Source organism: Bacillus rossius, chromosome 11 (genome assembly GCF_032445375.1).
Source record: "Bacillus rossius redtenbacheri isolate Brsri chromosome 11, Brsri_v3, whole genome shotgun sequence".
NCBI lineage: Eukaryota > Metazoa > Arthropoda > Insecta > Phasmatodea > Bacillidae > Bacillus > Bacillus rossius.
In genome coordinates this window covers 17,116,609-17,136,542 of record NC_086338.1, presented here as the reverse complement: position 1 = coordinate 17,136,542, position 19,934 = coordinate 17,116,609, and the positions used below count along the sequence as shown (strand labels likewise).

Below are 19,934 nucleotides of genomic sequence, written 5' to 3'. Positions count from 1 at the left end.
GTGCCAGTCGCTTGTCTCAGGAAAACCGACCTGTGGAGTTTGTGTTTTTTTTTTCATTTTTTTTTCTGATGTGTTGCACAATAACATTGTGGTTGTCGAAATAATTCAAACAACTCATTCACGACTGTAAATGTTTCTGAGTACATGCTAATACAATTAGAACAGGAAAATGACAGGAATATCAAACATTAACGATAACTTCCAGAGAAAAACATGGATCGTTGACGGAACTTATTTGGGAATGACAAATCTCTCGGCTAGATGCGACGGCCGAAAGAGTGAATGTCAAATGGAGATTACGGGCTATTGTAATTACGGCTTTAGTTGATCGTAACCAACCGTCAAGTTCATACTTCGGCTAGAGAAGACAAGCAGATTTTGAGAAGTACAATCCAGTAATATGTATGAAAAAACAATAAAACAACTTATATTGACATAAGGTCGCTTACCGAGAATATAGGAAAAAATATAAAGCGAATTTTAATAAGTAGTAGCTTGGCTTCTCAGTAGGTAGTACTCAGTAGGTAACTGCTCCCTGATGATGGCGACTGCAATGTCGACCGAAACGTCGGATAATTATTCGCCAAGGACACGGCAACAACCCAGAAGCCAAGCTACTTCAGACAATGGCCGTGAAAGCCTGCACAAATTATGAATTTTAATAAATCTGAATGATTGTTTGAATACAAATGAGAAGGGAAATGGCACCAAACCTCCAAAACTACTCCTAGTCACACCACTGCCCCAACATTCCCTGCAAGAAGAATTCTAAATATGTGACTAGGCCCACCTGACTTGACTGGATGTTTAGGAGAACCAGGATAAAATGTATAAAAATAACTTTTATATACTCCACACCCACCTACAACGAATATGGTTTGGCTTGTGCGATGAACGAAGTTTCCTGCGCATAATCGCGCAGAGTAAAGAAGAAGAAGAAATAAAAAAGGCGAGAAACCTCCCCTCCAGGGACAGAACGAACGCAAAAGTGTAGAAGTAGCTGTAATGTGTTCTTAATTCCTCCCCTGGCAGCGATAAAAAGGCCGTTATCTTCTGTTTGATAACATGCGTGAGGACATGGAGGTTGGCTGTTTTTGCACCGTTAGTTCATCCGGAACACAGTTCTGGTAAAGTAAGCTTTTGATTTGCACTGAGAGGTGGGAAAACTGCTTCTATTGCTCTACTACCCAGTGCTGCCAGTCAACAGCCTGCATCGTTTTACTGTCGGTCTCTCCTGCGCATATCGGAAATACTAGAGTGAAGTTCCATGCCGGTTGGCAATTAGGAACACTAAACTTGCAGCACAGTTTGACAAATTATTACAGATCATTTTACCGCATTTGACTATTATTGATATTAGTAATAAATTATATATTTTCATTATGAAAATATTAAATTTAATTTCTCACTATTAAATGTGTTGAATACATATTTTTACACATGATTAAATACAATTTTACTATATTAAAATAAGTAATATTCTTTACATATATTTACAATAAATAAAATACTCCACGTGCCAAGCGAAACAGACTCTAGTTTTGGTTCCACGTTTAAACATTCAGAATTGATGTACATGACCGTACTGAAAGAAAAATTAGATTATATTTTTATTTGTTTTTCAATTTTCTTAAGAAAAATTCAAATGAAAATAATTGTGTGCGGCGGTGGGAAAAGAGGGGAGGGGAGGCAGATACACACTCACCACGCACGGTTGTAGCAGGAAACAGTCTAAGGCCGGTTTTCACAGTCGCGGCTTGAGGCGATGGAAAGTCTTCCTCCGTATTATTAACCTGCAAAGATCTTGATTACACGACTCTGAAAGCGGCCTGACTGTGCGCACCCGGAATGGCTGAGTGGCCCTAGATACCGCATGTGTCAGCTGCAGCCTTGCTCTTCGCTGCTATTCTCCACAAGATACACATGTTTCCTATCTGGCAACCACAAGTTCCCAACATAGGTTCATTTTCTGTGGATTAGTTGTTGTTGTCACGTCACTAGTCTAGACCAGGGGTCGGCAGACCGCGGCTCTGCAACTCACTGCTCTGCCACAACACAGTCACACGGCACAACCACTACACATGTCCTCAACCCCCGTGCTCGCAAACATACGTGGAACAGTCTTCCCGAAACCTCTGACACTACAACAACAAAAAAATAGCATTTGCTATTCTAAAAGTCTTTGGTTATACCTATTCATGTGACCAAACATTCTCTTCAATGAATCATATAAAAAATAAATAAATTAAGAAGTAAATTAACCGTCTACAACTTACAATCATGCCTAAAATTGAAAATGTTACTTGGCAGATATAGTTACGCTTTCGAAAGCCATGCAATGTCTCCATCCCAACTAAGTAAGAAATTTGACTAAGCCCATGGGCTTTTTAAATTTTTAAAATTAATTTAATTAATTAAGGACTTCTTGTTTTATCAGTAGAGCTGTACTAATTAATACCATTTTGTTTTTGAGATTTACATGTTTTTACCTACGTAAGTCGTCTTTATTTTTAGGATGTTATGTTAAATTTGTGAATAAAATATTTTGCTATTATCTCGTTTTATATTGTCTTAAAATTAAACGTAGTTTCAGATAAAATACATGTTTCTGCTCTCTAAAAATTTGTAAAATTTCTTGACATAATATTTGGCACATCTCTCCCGAAAGTCTACTGACCCCTGGTCTAGGAAAACAGCACTGTTAGGCAACAAAGTTGGACTTTCAGGTGCTCGAGAAAACGTTAAAACATAAAAATACATGGGGACCTCTGTGAATGAAACGGATAACACTTCACATAATTTCCAGATTCGATTTACGTGAAAGGCATTCATTTATGTAACATACTTTTGGTATTATTACTGGTAACATTGCTCCTAAGTTGGTAGCATGATTCATGAACAATTTAATTTTAATTTATTAAGAATGTTTCTGAAAATTTTAATCAATAAATAATTTTTAAATTTTAATAAGAGTTTAATTTTTTAAATTAAGCGTTGAAATAATACCAAGGTAAATTGTTTTATAATTAATAACGAAATGTTTTACTACTGCGCTACCCAGCCACTCAATATTGTATTGTGTTCGGATGTTTTCGGAACGAGACCCAAACAGACCCAAAGACCGAGAGTGAAGCAAGCGGGCAACGGTCGCTGAGCGTAGAGACGAGATGACGTCTGAACTGGGCGACTTGATCGAGTCGAGCGGAATGACCGGCGCCGTCGAACCACCAGCGCAGGGAATCTATGCGAAGTGATGGAATGCAGCGCCACAAACTTAACTAAGCTTATCAATGTGAGGATAGTTTTCTGCCGGAATTAGCGACGTTTATGAAGCAATGAAGACTATCCAGAGTGTCATGACTAGCTGTGAAGGCGTAACGTACGCAAACCCGATAAATTGGAAATAAGGCTGGACGCTTAATGAATAAAACATTTCTCTTTTGCACGCGCAAATCACGTGGTTTCAAATGCAAGTCTGGATTTTGGCAGAGCAATGCAATGATAATCAGTAACTGTCATCAATTCAATTGGGTCTGTGTTATTAAACTTTAATAGTTAAATTACAGCTGAAATTAACAGTGAATAACGCGCAATGAATGCGGGATGATTTGAATTGGAACTGCGACGCCTGTAATTTATTGAAAGTACATGATTAATTAAATGAGCAAGTGAGTGGATAAAATACTTGTAGTACGTAGATGGTAGTAGGCTTATAGACAGTGGAATAAAATGCGCGCGCCAAAGTAATTTAGCTTAAATAAAGAAAGTTCCTGTATATTTTATTATAGTAATCTTTCAAAATTAATATTTTATAAAATTGGCACATAAGCGATATTAAGACATTTTTTTTTGTATTTTATTGACGTGACGTCTAATAAATCGATGAACGCTGGCTGCACGCACGAAAAATTGTCCCACTACGGATGTCCCACTACGGATGTCCCACTACGGATGTCCCACTACTAATGTGTCCTGTTTGCTCATTGTACGCATGCGTGGCATCTCTCTTCCACTCGACTGGAACAACCATCGATTTGACTTTTCAATCATATTTTCGTCGTTTGAATTATTAATATTATGTAATTTTACGATCGTCCAACGATTTTCAGCACAATAGGTACGGTTATTTAAAAGTAATATTGAATTTTCAAATACGTTTTGAACCAACAATGGTGTTTTACAGTTACACATAATAATTCAAATTACACCCGGGATCTTTTGCACAATGTTTTAAAAAAATATTGTAACACATTATAAATAAGTTTGGTGTATTTGGGATGCGTATTTGTTATAAAATCGTGTTAATATTATACCCCTACCGTGAACAAAGTTTTTATAAATAAATATGTAACATTTGAAACTTTATTTTTCAAGTATGGCCTCTTGGCCACGCGGTTACCATCGCAGATTTTCAATTGGATGGATGTCAGTTAGAATCCAGGCAGCTGAAAAAATTTTTTTGTACTTGTAAAAATAAATACTGCGCACGCAACATTTCAAAAGTAATAAATATATTTGAATTAATGAATACAAATAAAAGTAAATTTATTAATTAAATTGTACATTTCATTTCACTCCTTTGTATCCATACAAAATAGTGATAATTCAATATAAGTGATTCAATTTTATTCATAAAAGTATGCAGAGGTAGATTTTATCATACAAAAGATAGAAAAATTAAAAAAATTTCTTCCTCAAAGAACATAATATTTTTAATGCCTAAATAGGTTGGTTGCAAAAACCTATTACGGCTCAGTCTCAGGCCGAATATATTTCCTTTTCTTCAGGATCAATCATTTTATTAATGTTTTGTTATGACGTTGTCACGTTAAACTATCGTCCGTAAACCGACTTTACAGACAACCAATTTTTTTTAGAAGTCATTACTTTTAAATAGTTATAAATTGTGTTATGTTAGGAATATATTTTTGTACAGCAATTAAGGGTATTTCAAACGCATCCTTATAATATTTCATATTATTAATAAATGTTTTGAGAATGGTTTGAGAATTATTGTATGATCTATGCATTTGTGTAAGGATAGCTTATATTATTATTTCTTCGACAGTGCCCCATTAACTATTCGTTACCATGATAGTGATATATGCTACTATGAGTTATTGGAATGAAATATGTAATCTCACACAGGCGCAGCATTTAATTCGACCAGTTCCACACAATAGCCAACATACCACAATACAAGACAAATTCGAGAATCAGTAGAAATTTTTAAACACTCATCTTACATAAATGGACAGGATAGATACAAATCAAACAGAATAATATGGTACCCACTCTTTAAACATTCTCAAAACCTATCTCTGCATCCAACATCAAACAGATCGCCTCAGGTTGGTCAAACAGAAGAGAAGAGGCCACTGATTGGTCAGCACTCGCAGCCAATCACAGAAGTCCAGCTCCGATAGGCCAAACCAAAAGGCCAATCAGAAGAAAGGAATGCTCTGATTGGCCCACGGCTGCAGCCAATAGGGAAACACTCCCACTCTCAGGCGAGAGTATTAAAACAACTCCTGCTTTCACTGCGGATCAGTGACTGCATTCCATCCTCTTCCCAATTCCCATATCCGTCCCCTTATGGACGTCGGGTGTGTCATCATTAGAGACTGAAAACATTCGCGGGTTCAGTGACCTCCAGGATAGACTCCACTACCCTCTACACACTTGGGCAAATGCCAACTGTTCATTGGGTGCTGACTTGTGTGTCGTCTCGATTTGGCGGCCTGTGATTCGACACTTCTATGAGTGAGGGTCTCTAATTGGCCCTCAGTCCTCCAGATTAACAGTGAACCAATGGCAGAAGCAGCACTAAGGTATAATTATTTGAATTGTAGCATTTCACGAAATGAATCCGCGAATTTTTCAGGTCTCTAGTCATCATTTAACTTTCGGCAGCAGGTTTTCTCCAGTCGTCGCTGGTTTACTGCCGCCACTCACAACTCAGTAAGGCCCGAAGGGGCGAAAATTCACATCTCCGCTGCGGTCCAGATACCAGCGCACTGTCGCACCGCCGGCTCGCTAGCTCCCTCCTCTGGGTGAGGGGTGGAGGGGTGGGAGTGTTGACTCTGGCAGCTTACAAACGTCCACAGAGCGCATGTAGGCCTTGGCATGTCATGTGAAATTCCTCCTTTAACTTTATCCCCTCTGGACCAAGAATGGCCCACAACCACTTCGGCTGTGTCGAACTGACTTCAGCGTGGAGGGGCTGTAGTATAGAAAAAAACAAATAAAAATGTGGTGTGGCTGTGTCATGAGCACCACCGTGTGTTGCATGTGAATACGTGTATGTAACAGGTAATATTTTCTGTACAAAATATAAAATACGCTATTTTATGAATTTTATAATCATGTTTGAACACAAAGAAATCGCGTATAGACCGAAATTATATATTGTTGATTATGTTTTTTTATTTCACACCATATATATTCACTGTACCTATTTTAAACTAATGTTTTATATATGCAATCGATAGATTTTGACGAGAGCTGACTATTGAAACTCAATAGAACGTCGTAGCTTCTCCAAGTTAAAAGTTATCTTAAATGTAAATATCGAAACGCAGAAAAATGACCTCAAAATAGCGGCGTCACAGTCCTCACTTAGCGTAACGAATTCTTTGATCCTTTAGCTATCCAATGGTGTAATTAAATTTTGGATTTAGATGATAGATATGTAGCTGCAACATCAAACTGTATCCCCCGATTTTGTTACCATTAGTTTTTTTTGAATTACCTCCCACTATTTGAACAATTTTAAAGAAGTATTCACGTCAAAAACATCAATAACCTCGGCAGGTAACATCACCCTGATGATGGCGACCGCTACGCAGACCGGAACGTCGGTGATATTTCCGCCTCGACGTGGCTGCAGCCCAGAGGCCAAGCATCTTCAGGTTAAATGTAATTGTGAATGGTTAATGTGGGGCGATGCCGGGGACTGCAGAGGCGGCAATCCCCGCCAGTCGCCGCGAGAGGCCGTCACGGCGCAACTGGCCTGAGCCGCGGCATTAAGGCCCCGCGCTTCATTAGCGCCGCGCCGCCGCCTGAATAACACATGCCGCGCTCTGGTGGTCCTGCACCTTGGGCCGTCTGCTTTGTTCGCGAAGGGCCTTACCGGCTACGCGATAGCCCCCAGAGGAATGATGAGTGGTCGTCGAGGGGAGGTGGGAGATTTGGAAAGTTTTGAAGCCAAACTGGAACTGTAATTTCAACGAAGATTTTTGCGGATTTACCTGAAGAAATATCGATATCTTCCTGACATACTAGGTTTATGAATGCTAACAATAAAATGCCAATGAAATCGCGTCATTTCACGTGGCAGTAAAATCTTTGAAAGTTCCTTAACGAAAAATCGGAAGCACATAAAATCACATCGTAATAAAATGTTTAGTATTCTTTTTTTCTTCATTAATGTCCATATTTTTTTTATTACAAAACTAGACAAACAAGAAGAACTAAAATATTGAGGATGTAAGCGGGGTGCCTGGTGGTGTTCCTGTCCGGACGAGGCAGGCGAGTGGCCTGTCGGTCAGTCCCGAACTGACTCCTGGTAGCAGCTCGCTCAGCGACTTGCTGGTCCCAATAATGACAGTAAAAGGCACTTATGTACCTGCATTGGTAGCTATACAGAATGTCAATAATATGAATGTCCCTGTTTCAATCGCATAATAAAACCGTTTAAACCAGACTATTTTTAAAAAAAATCATACATAATATTCAAGGTAAACAATTTTTTTTGACGTGACGTCTAATAAATCGATGAAAGCCGGCTGCACGTACGAAAAAGTGTCCCGTTACGCACATTGTTCTGTTAGGCTGTGTCCCGTTACTCACATTGGTCCGTTACGCTGTCGGCGAGTGCAGTAATAATAGGTTATGTTACAATTGACTAAAATATTATGGTGATTCATATAATTGATTATAAATATTTGATTACAGTTTATTTATATGAAAACTTGTTCGTAATTATATTTAAACTTTATTGCTAAACGCCAGTTTTTAAAATTAAGTACAAGTCATCTACACATGAACTGTTTCGTCGACTGTCTGTAAAGTGAAGTGAAAAGTTAATGTGGTTTTCATTGCTTACTACAACAAAAATTTCGACAATAAAGTTTAATTATTCTTGTATTTTAAAAATATGATTACTAATATAATTTAAAGGATTTATTTTTTTATTATTAAAATAAAAATGATTCAATTTTATTCATAAAAGTATGCAATCATTTCATCAATGTTTTGTTATGAAAATTGTCATGTTAAACTATCGTCCGTAAACCGACTTTACAGACAAACAATTTTTTTTTTACAAATGTTCACTATGTGCCCCTTTAGTTAAGTATAATTATTACTACTTTGATTAAAACGTCCGGAGTAATGGAAGGAAAAGCCTCTTCAATTCTGTTTCTGAACTACAGAAAATTCTTAGGTTAGCGATAGAACGCAGCACGAACTTTTATGAAGCCCCAGAGGAAAAAAAAATCGCATGGCGTTGTGTCAGGTGAGCGTCGTGGCTGACGAAAAAGAGCTCCAACTGTTAGGGACTTCACTGTTCAACCACTCTCGTACAAAGAGATTCCAGTGGGGAGGGGCTCCATCCTTTTGCCAAATGAACGCTACAAGTTCACCCTCTGATAATTGGGAAAAGAGTCATTCTTTCACGCTGCAAGCGAGAAAACATCAAAGCATTACTCGCGCATGCACTTTTATAAAACTGTTTTAGTTACTCATTAATTGTGACATTGAACCAACACCCTACAACACGTACAGTTGATACTATTAAATTTTATAACTGGGACTTTCTTTTGTGGACACGCTGTATTTCTTTTTGATTGAATACACGAAACCTTTTTTTTAATTGTTATAAAATGGTAAATTATGGTTACATAACTTGTGTAACAACAACAACAAAAACAATTGACAGAAAAATGTGTCCCGAGCTTCACGCAGAGAAAAATCTCACTTCATTTTGGGGAAAGATAATTATATATATTTTTCGTAATTACATACAGTCATATATTTTCCTTTGATTTTGATCTCAAGTGTGCAGAATTTAATAAACAAGATGTTGTGGTATGACCAGAAGCACCTTACCCTTGGCTAGTTGAGAGACTAATGGTGGCAAACGAGCGGAATCCCTGATGGATAGACAACCAGCGTCGCGCAGTGTGATGCGGGAGATCGGGTAAGGCGCCAGCAGTGCTGATACAGTCTTAGGGCCCAGGACACAGCCAACTGTCTGGTTAGCCGAGTGTGGTAAAGGGGGCTGAGGCGGTGACTATTCTGGGTTGGTGGTCCCAGCCGCTGGTCATTGGCGAAGCTCTAATACCCTCCCGATCAAACAAGAAGGAGTGATCCCTTGTGGTTCTGTTTTAAATAAGCTCTGGAATGTATATAAATTAGATTATGTATGTGGTACAAAGTTGTATTGGGAGCTCACATTAATTTGATTGTAATTTATTGTAATATATATATATATGTGGTATATATATATACCACATTTAAGTATAATCATAAGCTTTAAAACACAAAATGTTTCATAAAAATCGGTCCATTATTTTTTGCGTGATGCTCAAACCTACAGGCAGACAGAAAAACAGGCAGACACACTTCTGTGGTTATTTTTGTTATATATCTCCGGTTCCCCTCATCAAAACTACATTAAATATACGCCAGTTTTTAAGGCTAATCATAAGCTTTAAGAAAAAAAAAACAGTTTTATCAAAATAGGTCTAGTAGGTTTTACGCGATTCTCGAACAACTAAACAAACTTACGCATATTCAATATACATGTATTTAATATCAACAGGTTAGTTTTCAGTGGAAATTCAAATAAAAATTTATTAAAAAATAAACTACTTAAAAAAACATTAAATAATACTTTTTATAATGATACCAATTTTATATAGATGAACTATGTGATTTTTGCTAAAACGAGTTAAATACAATTGAGTTCGTATTATATATATATATATATGATAATGATGATACTAATGTCTCCTGGGTGCTGCCAAATGGAACTCACTGGCAAGCTGATGCACCAATAATAGCGCTCTCCCGCAAAACAAAATATTGTTTAATTTATTTTGGTATACTACGAAGGGAACATGATGTAATATAAATGCATTAATAATGAAATTAAACTCGCAAAATCCATAAGTATCTATTTATTTAAATTTACAAAGAGCTTAGTAGTTTAGAGCATTGTTTTCTTGATGTTTGTACTTTAGATTTCTTTAAATAAAGCAAGTAAAACATTGTATTACAGAAATATTTTGTACTACACATACATTTCGTATTTCGTAGCCTTCATTTTAATTTCGTTGGTTTGGACGTGGTTCGGTAAATGACATAAAATTGTAAACCATTTTGAACCCAGTTCTGTAAGTATTGATGTGTGTCTTTCTCTAACTCTCATATTCTCACCAGGGATTACGGAAGTTATGCAAGTCTCTCTCTGCGGTAATGAATCTACAATTATACTTTTGAAAGTTATTTCTGGTTAGAACAGCATTCGTTAGCAGCCTTTTCGTGCCTTGTTTTAAAATGCAAGCTTTTTTGACTTTCAAAGTAAAAATAAATCCTTCGGGATTAAAAACCAAATCCTCTTCAGTATCAAAGCAGACATTATGTTCTACTCATTTCGGTTGCTTTGCTGTGCATATCAGTGAGTAACTCTCAAATTATTAATTAATTTAGTGTAATAATTTAGTGCCTCTCTTTATCCGTAATCCCAGGCCGATATTGTGCAACTGTACTTAGATTTCTAGGTTTTCAACAATTTAAATACACTTATATGTATATACTCGTTATGTATTTTAACTTGATGAGCCAATACAAACTTTGCGACCGTATGTAAGATCATGATACTGTAGATTTTAATTTTTTTCCAGACACTTAAAACAAAAAAATGTATATTTAACCTTATATGAAACAACGTGGGAAAATCAAAATGTTTTGACACTGATATGTCACTATCAAAAAGCCATAAATAGATCAACTACTGTATGCTGTAAAACTGTAAACTTTGGTACCTCCCTTGTTTGTGTTACCGGGAAAAGATAAATAAAAGGTTTAAGTCTCACTTGGATCTATTGTTACCAGTGTTTTTCAGACTAGTAAAGAATATTCAAGAAGGTTTTGTTTTTTTAGTTAGGTGATGGACGTAATGGATTTAGCTATGTATTTAAAATTATTGTTGCAATAAGATAACCAAATTAAATGTATTCATATACGTTTCCTTGAAGCATTCTACCACTGCGATATCGGGACAATTGGGGTATGGAACGGAGACTATTTATTATGAACAGTGTTGTGTTATGTTACTGAGGTGTTTTAAAATTTGGAATTACTTTTGACGTGACAACGTCTAATAAATCGATAACCGCCGGATGCACGCAAGAAAAAATGTGTCCCGTTACGCACATTGTTCCGTTACGCCATGTCCCGTTACGCTCATTGTTCCGTTACGCTGTGTCCCGTTACGCTCATTGTACGCTTGCGCCGCACCGACAGAAGTGAAAACTTAAAACTTTGTTTATAAATATGTAATATGAAATAATTTTCTGTCAAATGTACGTAAGAAAATGAATCTGATTATTAGTATAATTTCAAGTATTTATTCTTTTATTATTAAAATAAAAATGATTCAATTTTATTCAGAAAGTATGCAATCATTTCATCAATGTTTTATTATGACGTAACGTTAAACTATCGTCCGTAAACCGACTTTACAAACAAGCAATTTTTTAAAATGTGACACCTTTTATCTTGGTTGCGCGTCGGTTCGCCTATATACCTCAGGCTTCGGCATTGCTACAAGCTACCAGCTACATAGTAGGGGACACATCCATGCAAGTTAGGGGGGATTCCCTTTACACCATAACACCATAATGAGGATAAAGACCAACTATATCAGTTTCTAATACACATTTAATCATGAATCTAAAACGGCTGACGATGCTACTTAATGTTTTCAGCGCCTTGCCCTAGTCCCGGAAGTGCGACTTTGGTGACGTCAATCGCAGCGGAGGACGTGTTTGTCAGTTGGACAGCTTCACGAGGCTGAACAGAGCTCTCGGTCACCGCCCGCCTACTGCTGGCTGTCATGTCGCGACAGTGCCGCGGTCGTCCGGGCTCACGTGCGAGGCGTAGATCCCCGCTAATTGCGGCCCCTCTGCCGGAGTGGCCCTAGATCCTCGCTCATTGCGCGCGTCACAAAGTGCGAGAGCGCGCTCCTCTGCCAGTAGGGGGATCATGACGGTTCTAGGACTCGTGATCCTTCCCTTCATTACCCTCGAGTGGCGGTCGTTTGGAACTCACCTGCCACGCCTGTCTCCCTGCCACGCCAAGTCCGCCTGTCTCCTTGCCACGCCAAGTCCACCTGCTCTAACTACTCACACCGTCTCCCACACCTGCTCTCCATTTATGCTAACCGGGAAACCCTCCTCCCCAAATGTTCCTACAACCCTTAAACTAAAAAAATAAAAATAATAAGAGCACGGGTAAAATAATTCCACTAATTAAGCAAACTAACAAAATCTTTTAATTTTTTTTTCATGAATAACTGTATATGTTGAGCTAATACATAGGCACATAACTTCCACAATTACCTAAACTGTATTTCACCAGGCTGTACAAGAAATATCTGTGAATCTGAGATATAAATGCACAGTTCACAAAAAAAAATTAGCTTTTGAAATATTCTGTAGTGTCACAGATAAAGTAATATCAAGAAATATTAAATAATTGCAAGTTTTACCTAATTCATGGGCCATAAGCATTTTTACATGTCGCTACAAAATAATATTTTTTTTGTTACTACAAAATATTTTCAAAGAGAATTTTCACAATACAGATTTTACGGTGTAAAGTTATCTCTCACTCATGCAATCCTTTGATAGCCTTTGGTGCAGTCACTGCAAAAATTCCGTAATCAACCATTACGTTTATGCATTAATGCTCCATAGTAAATATTCAGTAAATATACTTTTGATACATTAATTCAATAGAACCATCTTTTCATCATCAGTGTTTTCAGAGAGCTAATCGAGCCAACAACAGTCACTCACGTTATTTAAAAGGTCGCTTTTGCGCACACACAGGCTGCAGTTACAACATACATTTCAATAATGTCCTTGTCCTCTTTGCTCAAGTGAAAATAAATAACGTTGTTAACTTGTTTTATTTTTCGAGACCAAATCGATTGAAAATATAAATTCAGTAGTTTTTGGTTAAAAGTGTTTTAATTTTTAAGTTCTACAACTTAATTCTGTGTCAGGTAGCCGGGCCTGTAACCCTGTGTAACTCTGTAAATTGAATAGTTATATAAAAGTTTGTAATGGAATCTTTCATCGGATACAGACCTTATAGCAGATTTTCAGGCGTTTTGACATATCGAATATCAATCAGTCAATCACATATTGCGTTTGTGATACAAAAATAAAAGAGCGCGTGTAATTCAATACACGTAATAGAAGTGAAACTTCTTTTTACAATTCAAACCTAGACTCGTAAGTATATTAACAATTGTAATTACGATTTATACAAATTAAAAAAGTAAATCAACTTCGATAAATTTTATTCTTAACCACATTTATAATATTACTTAGTATTACAAACAAAACAATTTGTATAATTTAGTAACAAGATTAAACAAAGTATGATTTTTGGCTTTAATTTATTTTTCAATTATTTAAAAAAATAAATATTATTTATACTTATTAGTAATTGAATGAATTAACAAAATTTTTACTCATTTTAAAATAAGAGCTCATTATAATAAATAATTATTTATCAGTATTGATTTATTAAAATATAAATATTATGCACTGATGAAATACATCACAAAGAAAATTTATTTTGTATTATCAAAGCGAGGATTGATTATAATAAATAAGTTTTTTATTTAATTATATAATGTATAGGTTAGATATGATCGCGTATTCCAATAGACTGATTTTATAGTCCTGGAAATTTAATCTTATCATCCTATATACGAGTATAGTTACGCTCAACACTCACTGACTCTGTAACGCTAAATATATATGCAGACCTTGAAGACAAGCGTATATGAAGCACAAATATTATCCTACTCCAAATAAATGTGTATAAAATAGAAAATGGAAGTGAAACAACAGAATAGCGTTTGAAATACAGTGGAGCATGCCTTAATTATTAAATTAAAATGTTAGTTATATTCATCACTAGGCGATTTTCGAATAACTATGCTTATAATTACTAAATAAGTTAATATCTCGGAAATTTTTGCTCTAACCGAAAAACCGTGACAAAATTCCCTATTTTGGAAATCTAATTTTGTGTCACTGGGGATATTTTATGATATTTTGAAATTTGTACTTCTGCTCTTACGAAAATATGTATTTATATATTTTAAATTTGCGTTTATCTTTGAAGTTTATATTATTATAAAAAATACTTTGGTATTTTGGTTCTTTTATGTATACATATGTTTGAATGCCCAAAATAGTTTTGCCATTTTTGTTGTTGTAACGCCCGTTTGAATTTTTATATTATATTATTATTTTGCTGTCACTTCATTTATTGCTGCTAAAATGATCGGTTAATAGCACAGAATAAAGTGTTTATTTTTATTATATTCATCATCATTTTTCATTGGGGGCATTAGGCGTATTATAACTTCCTAGTTGATTTATAGTGCAAAATATTCTGCAAAAAGGCTACATTGACATACCGCAATGTATTCATAGGCATTGATAATGTTCGGCCGTCGAATGAATGAACGACAAAATGTCCACCGCTCCGCGACGAGATAACTAAACGGCATGGACCTACCTGACGGTAATTCTTTACATTATAACAAAAATACTACAAAATGAAAATAAAACAATTAATATTCCACGCAAGAGATTTGTTTCAACTTAATTTTAACTAGCATAATTTTAGTTGGACTTGACATATTTACACGCTCGTGGGTTCATAAGTATAATACGATGTGTGATTTAGTTAATAAAATAATAATTTGTGACAAGCGCCACCACGCTAGCCCGCTCAGGGAAACGAGTTCTCTACACCGTCCCCAACCTGTTCTCCGTCCTTTTCGTGTTCAAAAACAATTTGACTCCCATAGAACTCAAAGAAGTTTCACTTCAAAAATGATATGCTCTTGACTACAGTTACTAATATCTAAATAACTATGATAATTAAAAAAAAGAGCAGAATAAATGTTATCCAGTGTAATGATGTAGCCGGTAGACATGAAGTGGTACACGCCAAGAGGTCTGTGTGACGCGGCCGGGCAATCAAGGCGCGCAGAGACGCTGTTGTCAGAGTCAACTGCGGCGCTGGCCGGGCCACTCGGCGCTGATTGGGTGGTTCCGAACCTCAGAGGAGCTGCTTGGAGCGAGGCCACTCGCACACACTTGCAGCGGACTGCTGACTCATTAGTGTGCCTTGCGGTGACGAGCTATTCCTTACTCTTCCTTGTCATGGCGTAGGAGGAGCTGTTTTTAGACGAATAAAGAATATTCGCTTTTCATTCGGACAAGCAAGAGTGCAAAAGAACCTCTAACTTTAAGTAGCCAAGGATAACATACTATGCAAAACTTTAGTAGATCATTTTAAAGTCGAACAAAATGTCAGAACTATACCGCAAGATAAAAGTTTGTGTAAATGCAATATAATACTCTTTTAAACTTTAGAGTATTTATCTTTTAAAATATTATGCTGTCTCAGCTGAAAACGTTTGTACTTATGTTTAAGCAGTTTGTTGTTTTAATGTGTCCAATTTAGCTGGGCTTTACAACACCTGTAGCATCCTAAATTCATTACTTCGCCGGTCCATAAATGTGCGCAATATTTGGTATACATTTTCCTATAAAATTTTTTATCAACGAAAATTGCTAAAATTTATATTTCTAATTTTCATAAAAGTCTTCGCCGTGGAAACTGGAGACAATTAATTATATGTGCAACCTATTCGTTCTCCTTACTATGTTAACACTCAGGAAGGGTGATGTATAGAGAAATTTGGTTCCTAATGAAGGGGTCTTTTGTTTGAAAACTAAAACGTCAAAAAATACACAACCAAAACCGATTAATTAAACAATAGATGGTCGCACCCACCACACTACAACTATAAATTTATTTCCTATGATAACATCAAATTTGTGCTGCATGCCACAATATAACTTTCTATTTTTGTTTAACAAATGCTCATAACAATAAACATTAGTAGTAGGATATAATACGTCACGGGTGGCGAACCAATGACACGCGTGCCAGTGCAACACCCACTAGACTTCAGGCCTACGCGCACACCTGTGACATCATCAGCTGTAGGCCATCTTTCTCCGGCCAAAGCAACCTTCAGCAAATAAAATTATATAAAATTAGTTGGGCTATCCTTACGAACAGTATAAATATTTCCTAGTCAGACTAAGTGTTAAATGGAACGTATTGAGCGGTGCAGTGTAGCGGTGGTCAACCATCCTCACAAAAGCTGCAGCGAGAGCGATGTGCAATCACAGGCACACTTCTAATCGGTGTCATTAGAGTGAGAAATCCAACAGTTGAACTCCATAAAAAATTTAAAAAATCTTGTTTAAATATAAAAAATTTCTCTGCTTTTCATCGAAAAAATAATTCTGAAAATTTGTGGGAAAATAGCAACATAGTAGAGTATAAAAACATTTCAGTATTTGCCTAAAAACATTATATCTGGTATGCGAGTCCATAGTTTTACCAGTGCATAATTTTGTTTGCTAAATAAATTATAATTAACTTAAATATAACTGTTGCTAATATAAAGTCATTTGTGCTACTGTTTACTAAGATTTTTTACGTTAACCTTGAAAAAATATTTTCTTAAGGGAAAAAATATTTAATTTTAATTTTTTTCGACACTAACAATAACAAAACTTTTGAAACAAAACTAAGAATTTTTCTACGGAAGAAACTTTATATTAGGTTTACAATGAAAAAACAATTTTTGGTTATTAATATTCATTTCTTCCAGTGAAGTAATAGAGAGATAACTTTGATATTACTGCTCTCCTTGTACTGCACCAGCTACTGCCGTAACACACGGGTTATATTTGTGTGTATGTATAAATAAATTATAAAGAAAGAGAGTTAAAAGTTGCACACTCATTCGATCCGTTCAGTTGCTATCTGCTCAGATCAGGCAGGAATTGATTAAAACCATTGAAGTGAATGGTGGACCACGTAATGTCCACTGGTGCTCTAATAGACGTTTGACATCTTCCCTTCATTTCCCTTTGGAGTAAAAACCGAACCGAAGTAATAACAAGAAAAAAATCTACACCGTAGAAAAAATAATGCATATATCTGTCACCAGAATTGTTTTGAAATTAGTGGTTTAATAATAATTCTCAGAACATCGGACAGGGAAGGGGTTCTGTACCACCCAACACGCCCCTGTCATGGCACCAGTCCATATCTCTATTACTCTCTATATCTCTCTATGTGTCCATGTTTCTAACTAAATGTCAATCCATATCCTTATCTGTATCCCTCTACATCTTTCTTTAAAGTGTGTCCGTGAAAGACCAAACGTTTTTTTTATCCGATAGAGAATAAATTTCTGAGACAGGAAGTATTTGCCGACTTTTGATCTGACCCATAGGTAATTAGTAATTAATTAAAAATTGTTAACCAATGATGAGCGCGCACATGCTCGCTTACTGCTTATACTCTTAGCGCGCCGTGAGAGACAGTAAGCAGTAGTACCTCGCGCTTCTCTCTCTCTCTCTCTTTCTCTCCCAGTAAGCACAGTTTCCCCACTCTTCTTCTTTCTCTTAGAGCGCGCTCATCATTGGTTAACTATTTTAATTAACTACTAATTACTAGAGACCGGAAAAATTCGCGGATTCATTCCACGACATGCTAGAACCCAAACAACTGTATCTTTATATTGCTTCTGTGATTGGATTACAGTTTGCCTGAAGGACTTTGAGCCAATGGAAAACCTTCAACAAAAAAAGTATCGAATCGTAAGCGTCCCAGTTGACAGGTGTCACAAGTCAATAGCCAATGAGCAAGTGGCATTTAACCTGAGTATGTAGGGGGTTGTGGAGTCTATACTAGAGGTCATCGAAAGCGCGAATTTTTCCAGTCTCCACTAATTACCTATGGGTCAGATCAAAAATCGGCAAAGACTTCCTGTCACAGAAATTTATTCTTTATCTGATACAAAAAAATAGGTTTGATCTTTCACGGACATCCTGTATCACTCTGAGGTGGACCAGGGGAGGACACTCACCCACGAACCAGGGGTTGCGGCGGTTGTTCTCGACGGTGAGGTTGAGGAAGTACTCCTCGAAGCCGCGCACCGGGTTGGCCTGCGGCTGCACGGACAGCGTGCCCTCCACCTCGGGCTCGTTGCCGTCGGACACAAGCGAGCGCGCGCTCCAGCCGTCCGAGCCGATCCACGAGAAGCTGCCCGTGGCGTTGCTGCGCCGCACCGCGCGCATCACGCCCGCCACCTCCTGGTCCGAGCCGAAGATGATGGTCCCTGGGGGCACACCGACATTCCTGCTCACCAGGACCTACTAGACATCTGCATACTTCATTATCTAACCACCTCCTGGTCCGATCCGAAGATGATGGTCCCTGGGGGCACACCGACATTCCTGCTCACCAGGACCTACTAGACATCTGCATACTTCATTATCTAACCACCTCCTGGTCCGATCCGAAGATGATGGTCCCTGGGGGCACACCGACATTCCTGCTCACCAGGACCTACTAGACATCTGCATACTTCATTATCTAACCACCTCCTGGTCCGAGCCGAAGATGATGGTCCCTGGGGGCACACCGACATTCCTGCTCACCAGGACCTACTAGACATCTGCATACTTCATTATCTAACCACCTCCTGGTCCGATCCGAAGATGATGGTCCCTGGGGGCACACCGACATTCCTGCTCACCAGGACCTACTAGACATCTGCATACTTCATTATCTAACCACCTCCTGGTCCGAGCCGAAGATGATGGTCCCTGGAGGCACACCGACCTTCCTGCTCACCAGGACCTACTGAACATCTGCATACTTCATTATCTAACCACCTCCTGGTCCGAGCCGAAGATGATGGTCCCTGGAGGCACACCGACCTTCCTGCTCACCAGGACCTACTGAACATCTGCATACTTCATTATCTAACCACCTCCTGATCCGATCCGAAGAAGATGGTCCCTGGGGGCACACCGACCTTCCTGCTCACCAGGACCTACTGAACATCTGCATACTTCATTATCTAACCACCTCCTGGTCCGATCCGAAGAAGATGGTCCCTGGGGGCACACCGACCTTCCTGCTCACCAGGACCTACTGAACATCTGCATACTTCATTATCTAACCACCTCCTGGTCCGATCCGAAGATGATGGTCCCTGGGGGCACACCGACCTTCCTGCTCACCAGGACCTACTGAACATCTGCATACTTCATTATCTAACCACCTCCTGGTCCGATCCGAAGATGATGGTCCCTGGGGGCACACCGACCTTCCTGCTCACCAGGACCTACTGAACATCTGCATACTTCATTATCTAACCACCTCCTGGTCCGATCCGAAGATGATGGTCCCTGGGGGCACACCGACCTTCCTGCTCACCAGGACCTACTGAACATCTGCATACTTCATTATCTAACCACCTCCTGGTCCGATCCGAAGAAGATGGTCCCTGGGGGCACACCGACCTTCCTGCTAACCAGGACCTACTGAACATCTGCATACTTCATTATCTAACCACCTCCTGGTCCGAGCCGAAGATGATGGTCCCTGGAGGCACACCGACCTTCCTGCTCACCAGGACCTACTGAACATCTGCATACTTCATTATCTAACCACCTCCTGGTCCGAGCCGAAGATGATGGTCCCTGGAGGCACACCGACCTTCCTGCTCACCA

General features: G+C 38.0%; 1 protein-coding gene across 1 annotated transcript in view; it reads right to left on the bottom strand.

Moving 5' to 3' along the window:
• Window positions 1-18,524, bottom strand: part of LOC134536425 (metabotropic glutamate receptor 4) — a 118,225-nt gene extending 99,701 nt beyond the window's left edge. The window contains exon 1 of the mRNA XM_063376138.1: window positions 18,281-18,524. Within this exon, the coding sequence (XP_063232208.1) occupies window positions 18,281-18,491 (211 nt within the window). The 5' untranslated portion in view covers window positions 18,492-18,524. The remainder of the gene's footprint in view (window positions 1-18,280) is intronic.
• Window positions 18,525-19,934: the final 1,410 nt, after the last annotated feature.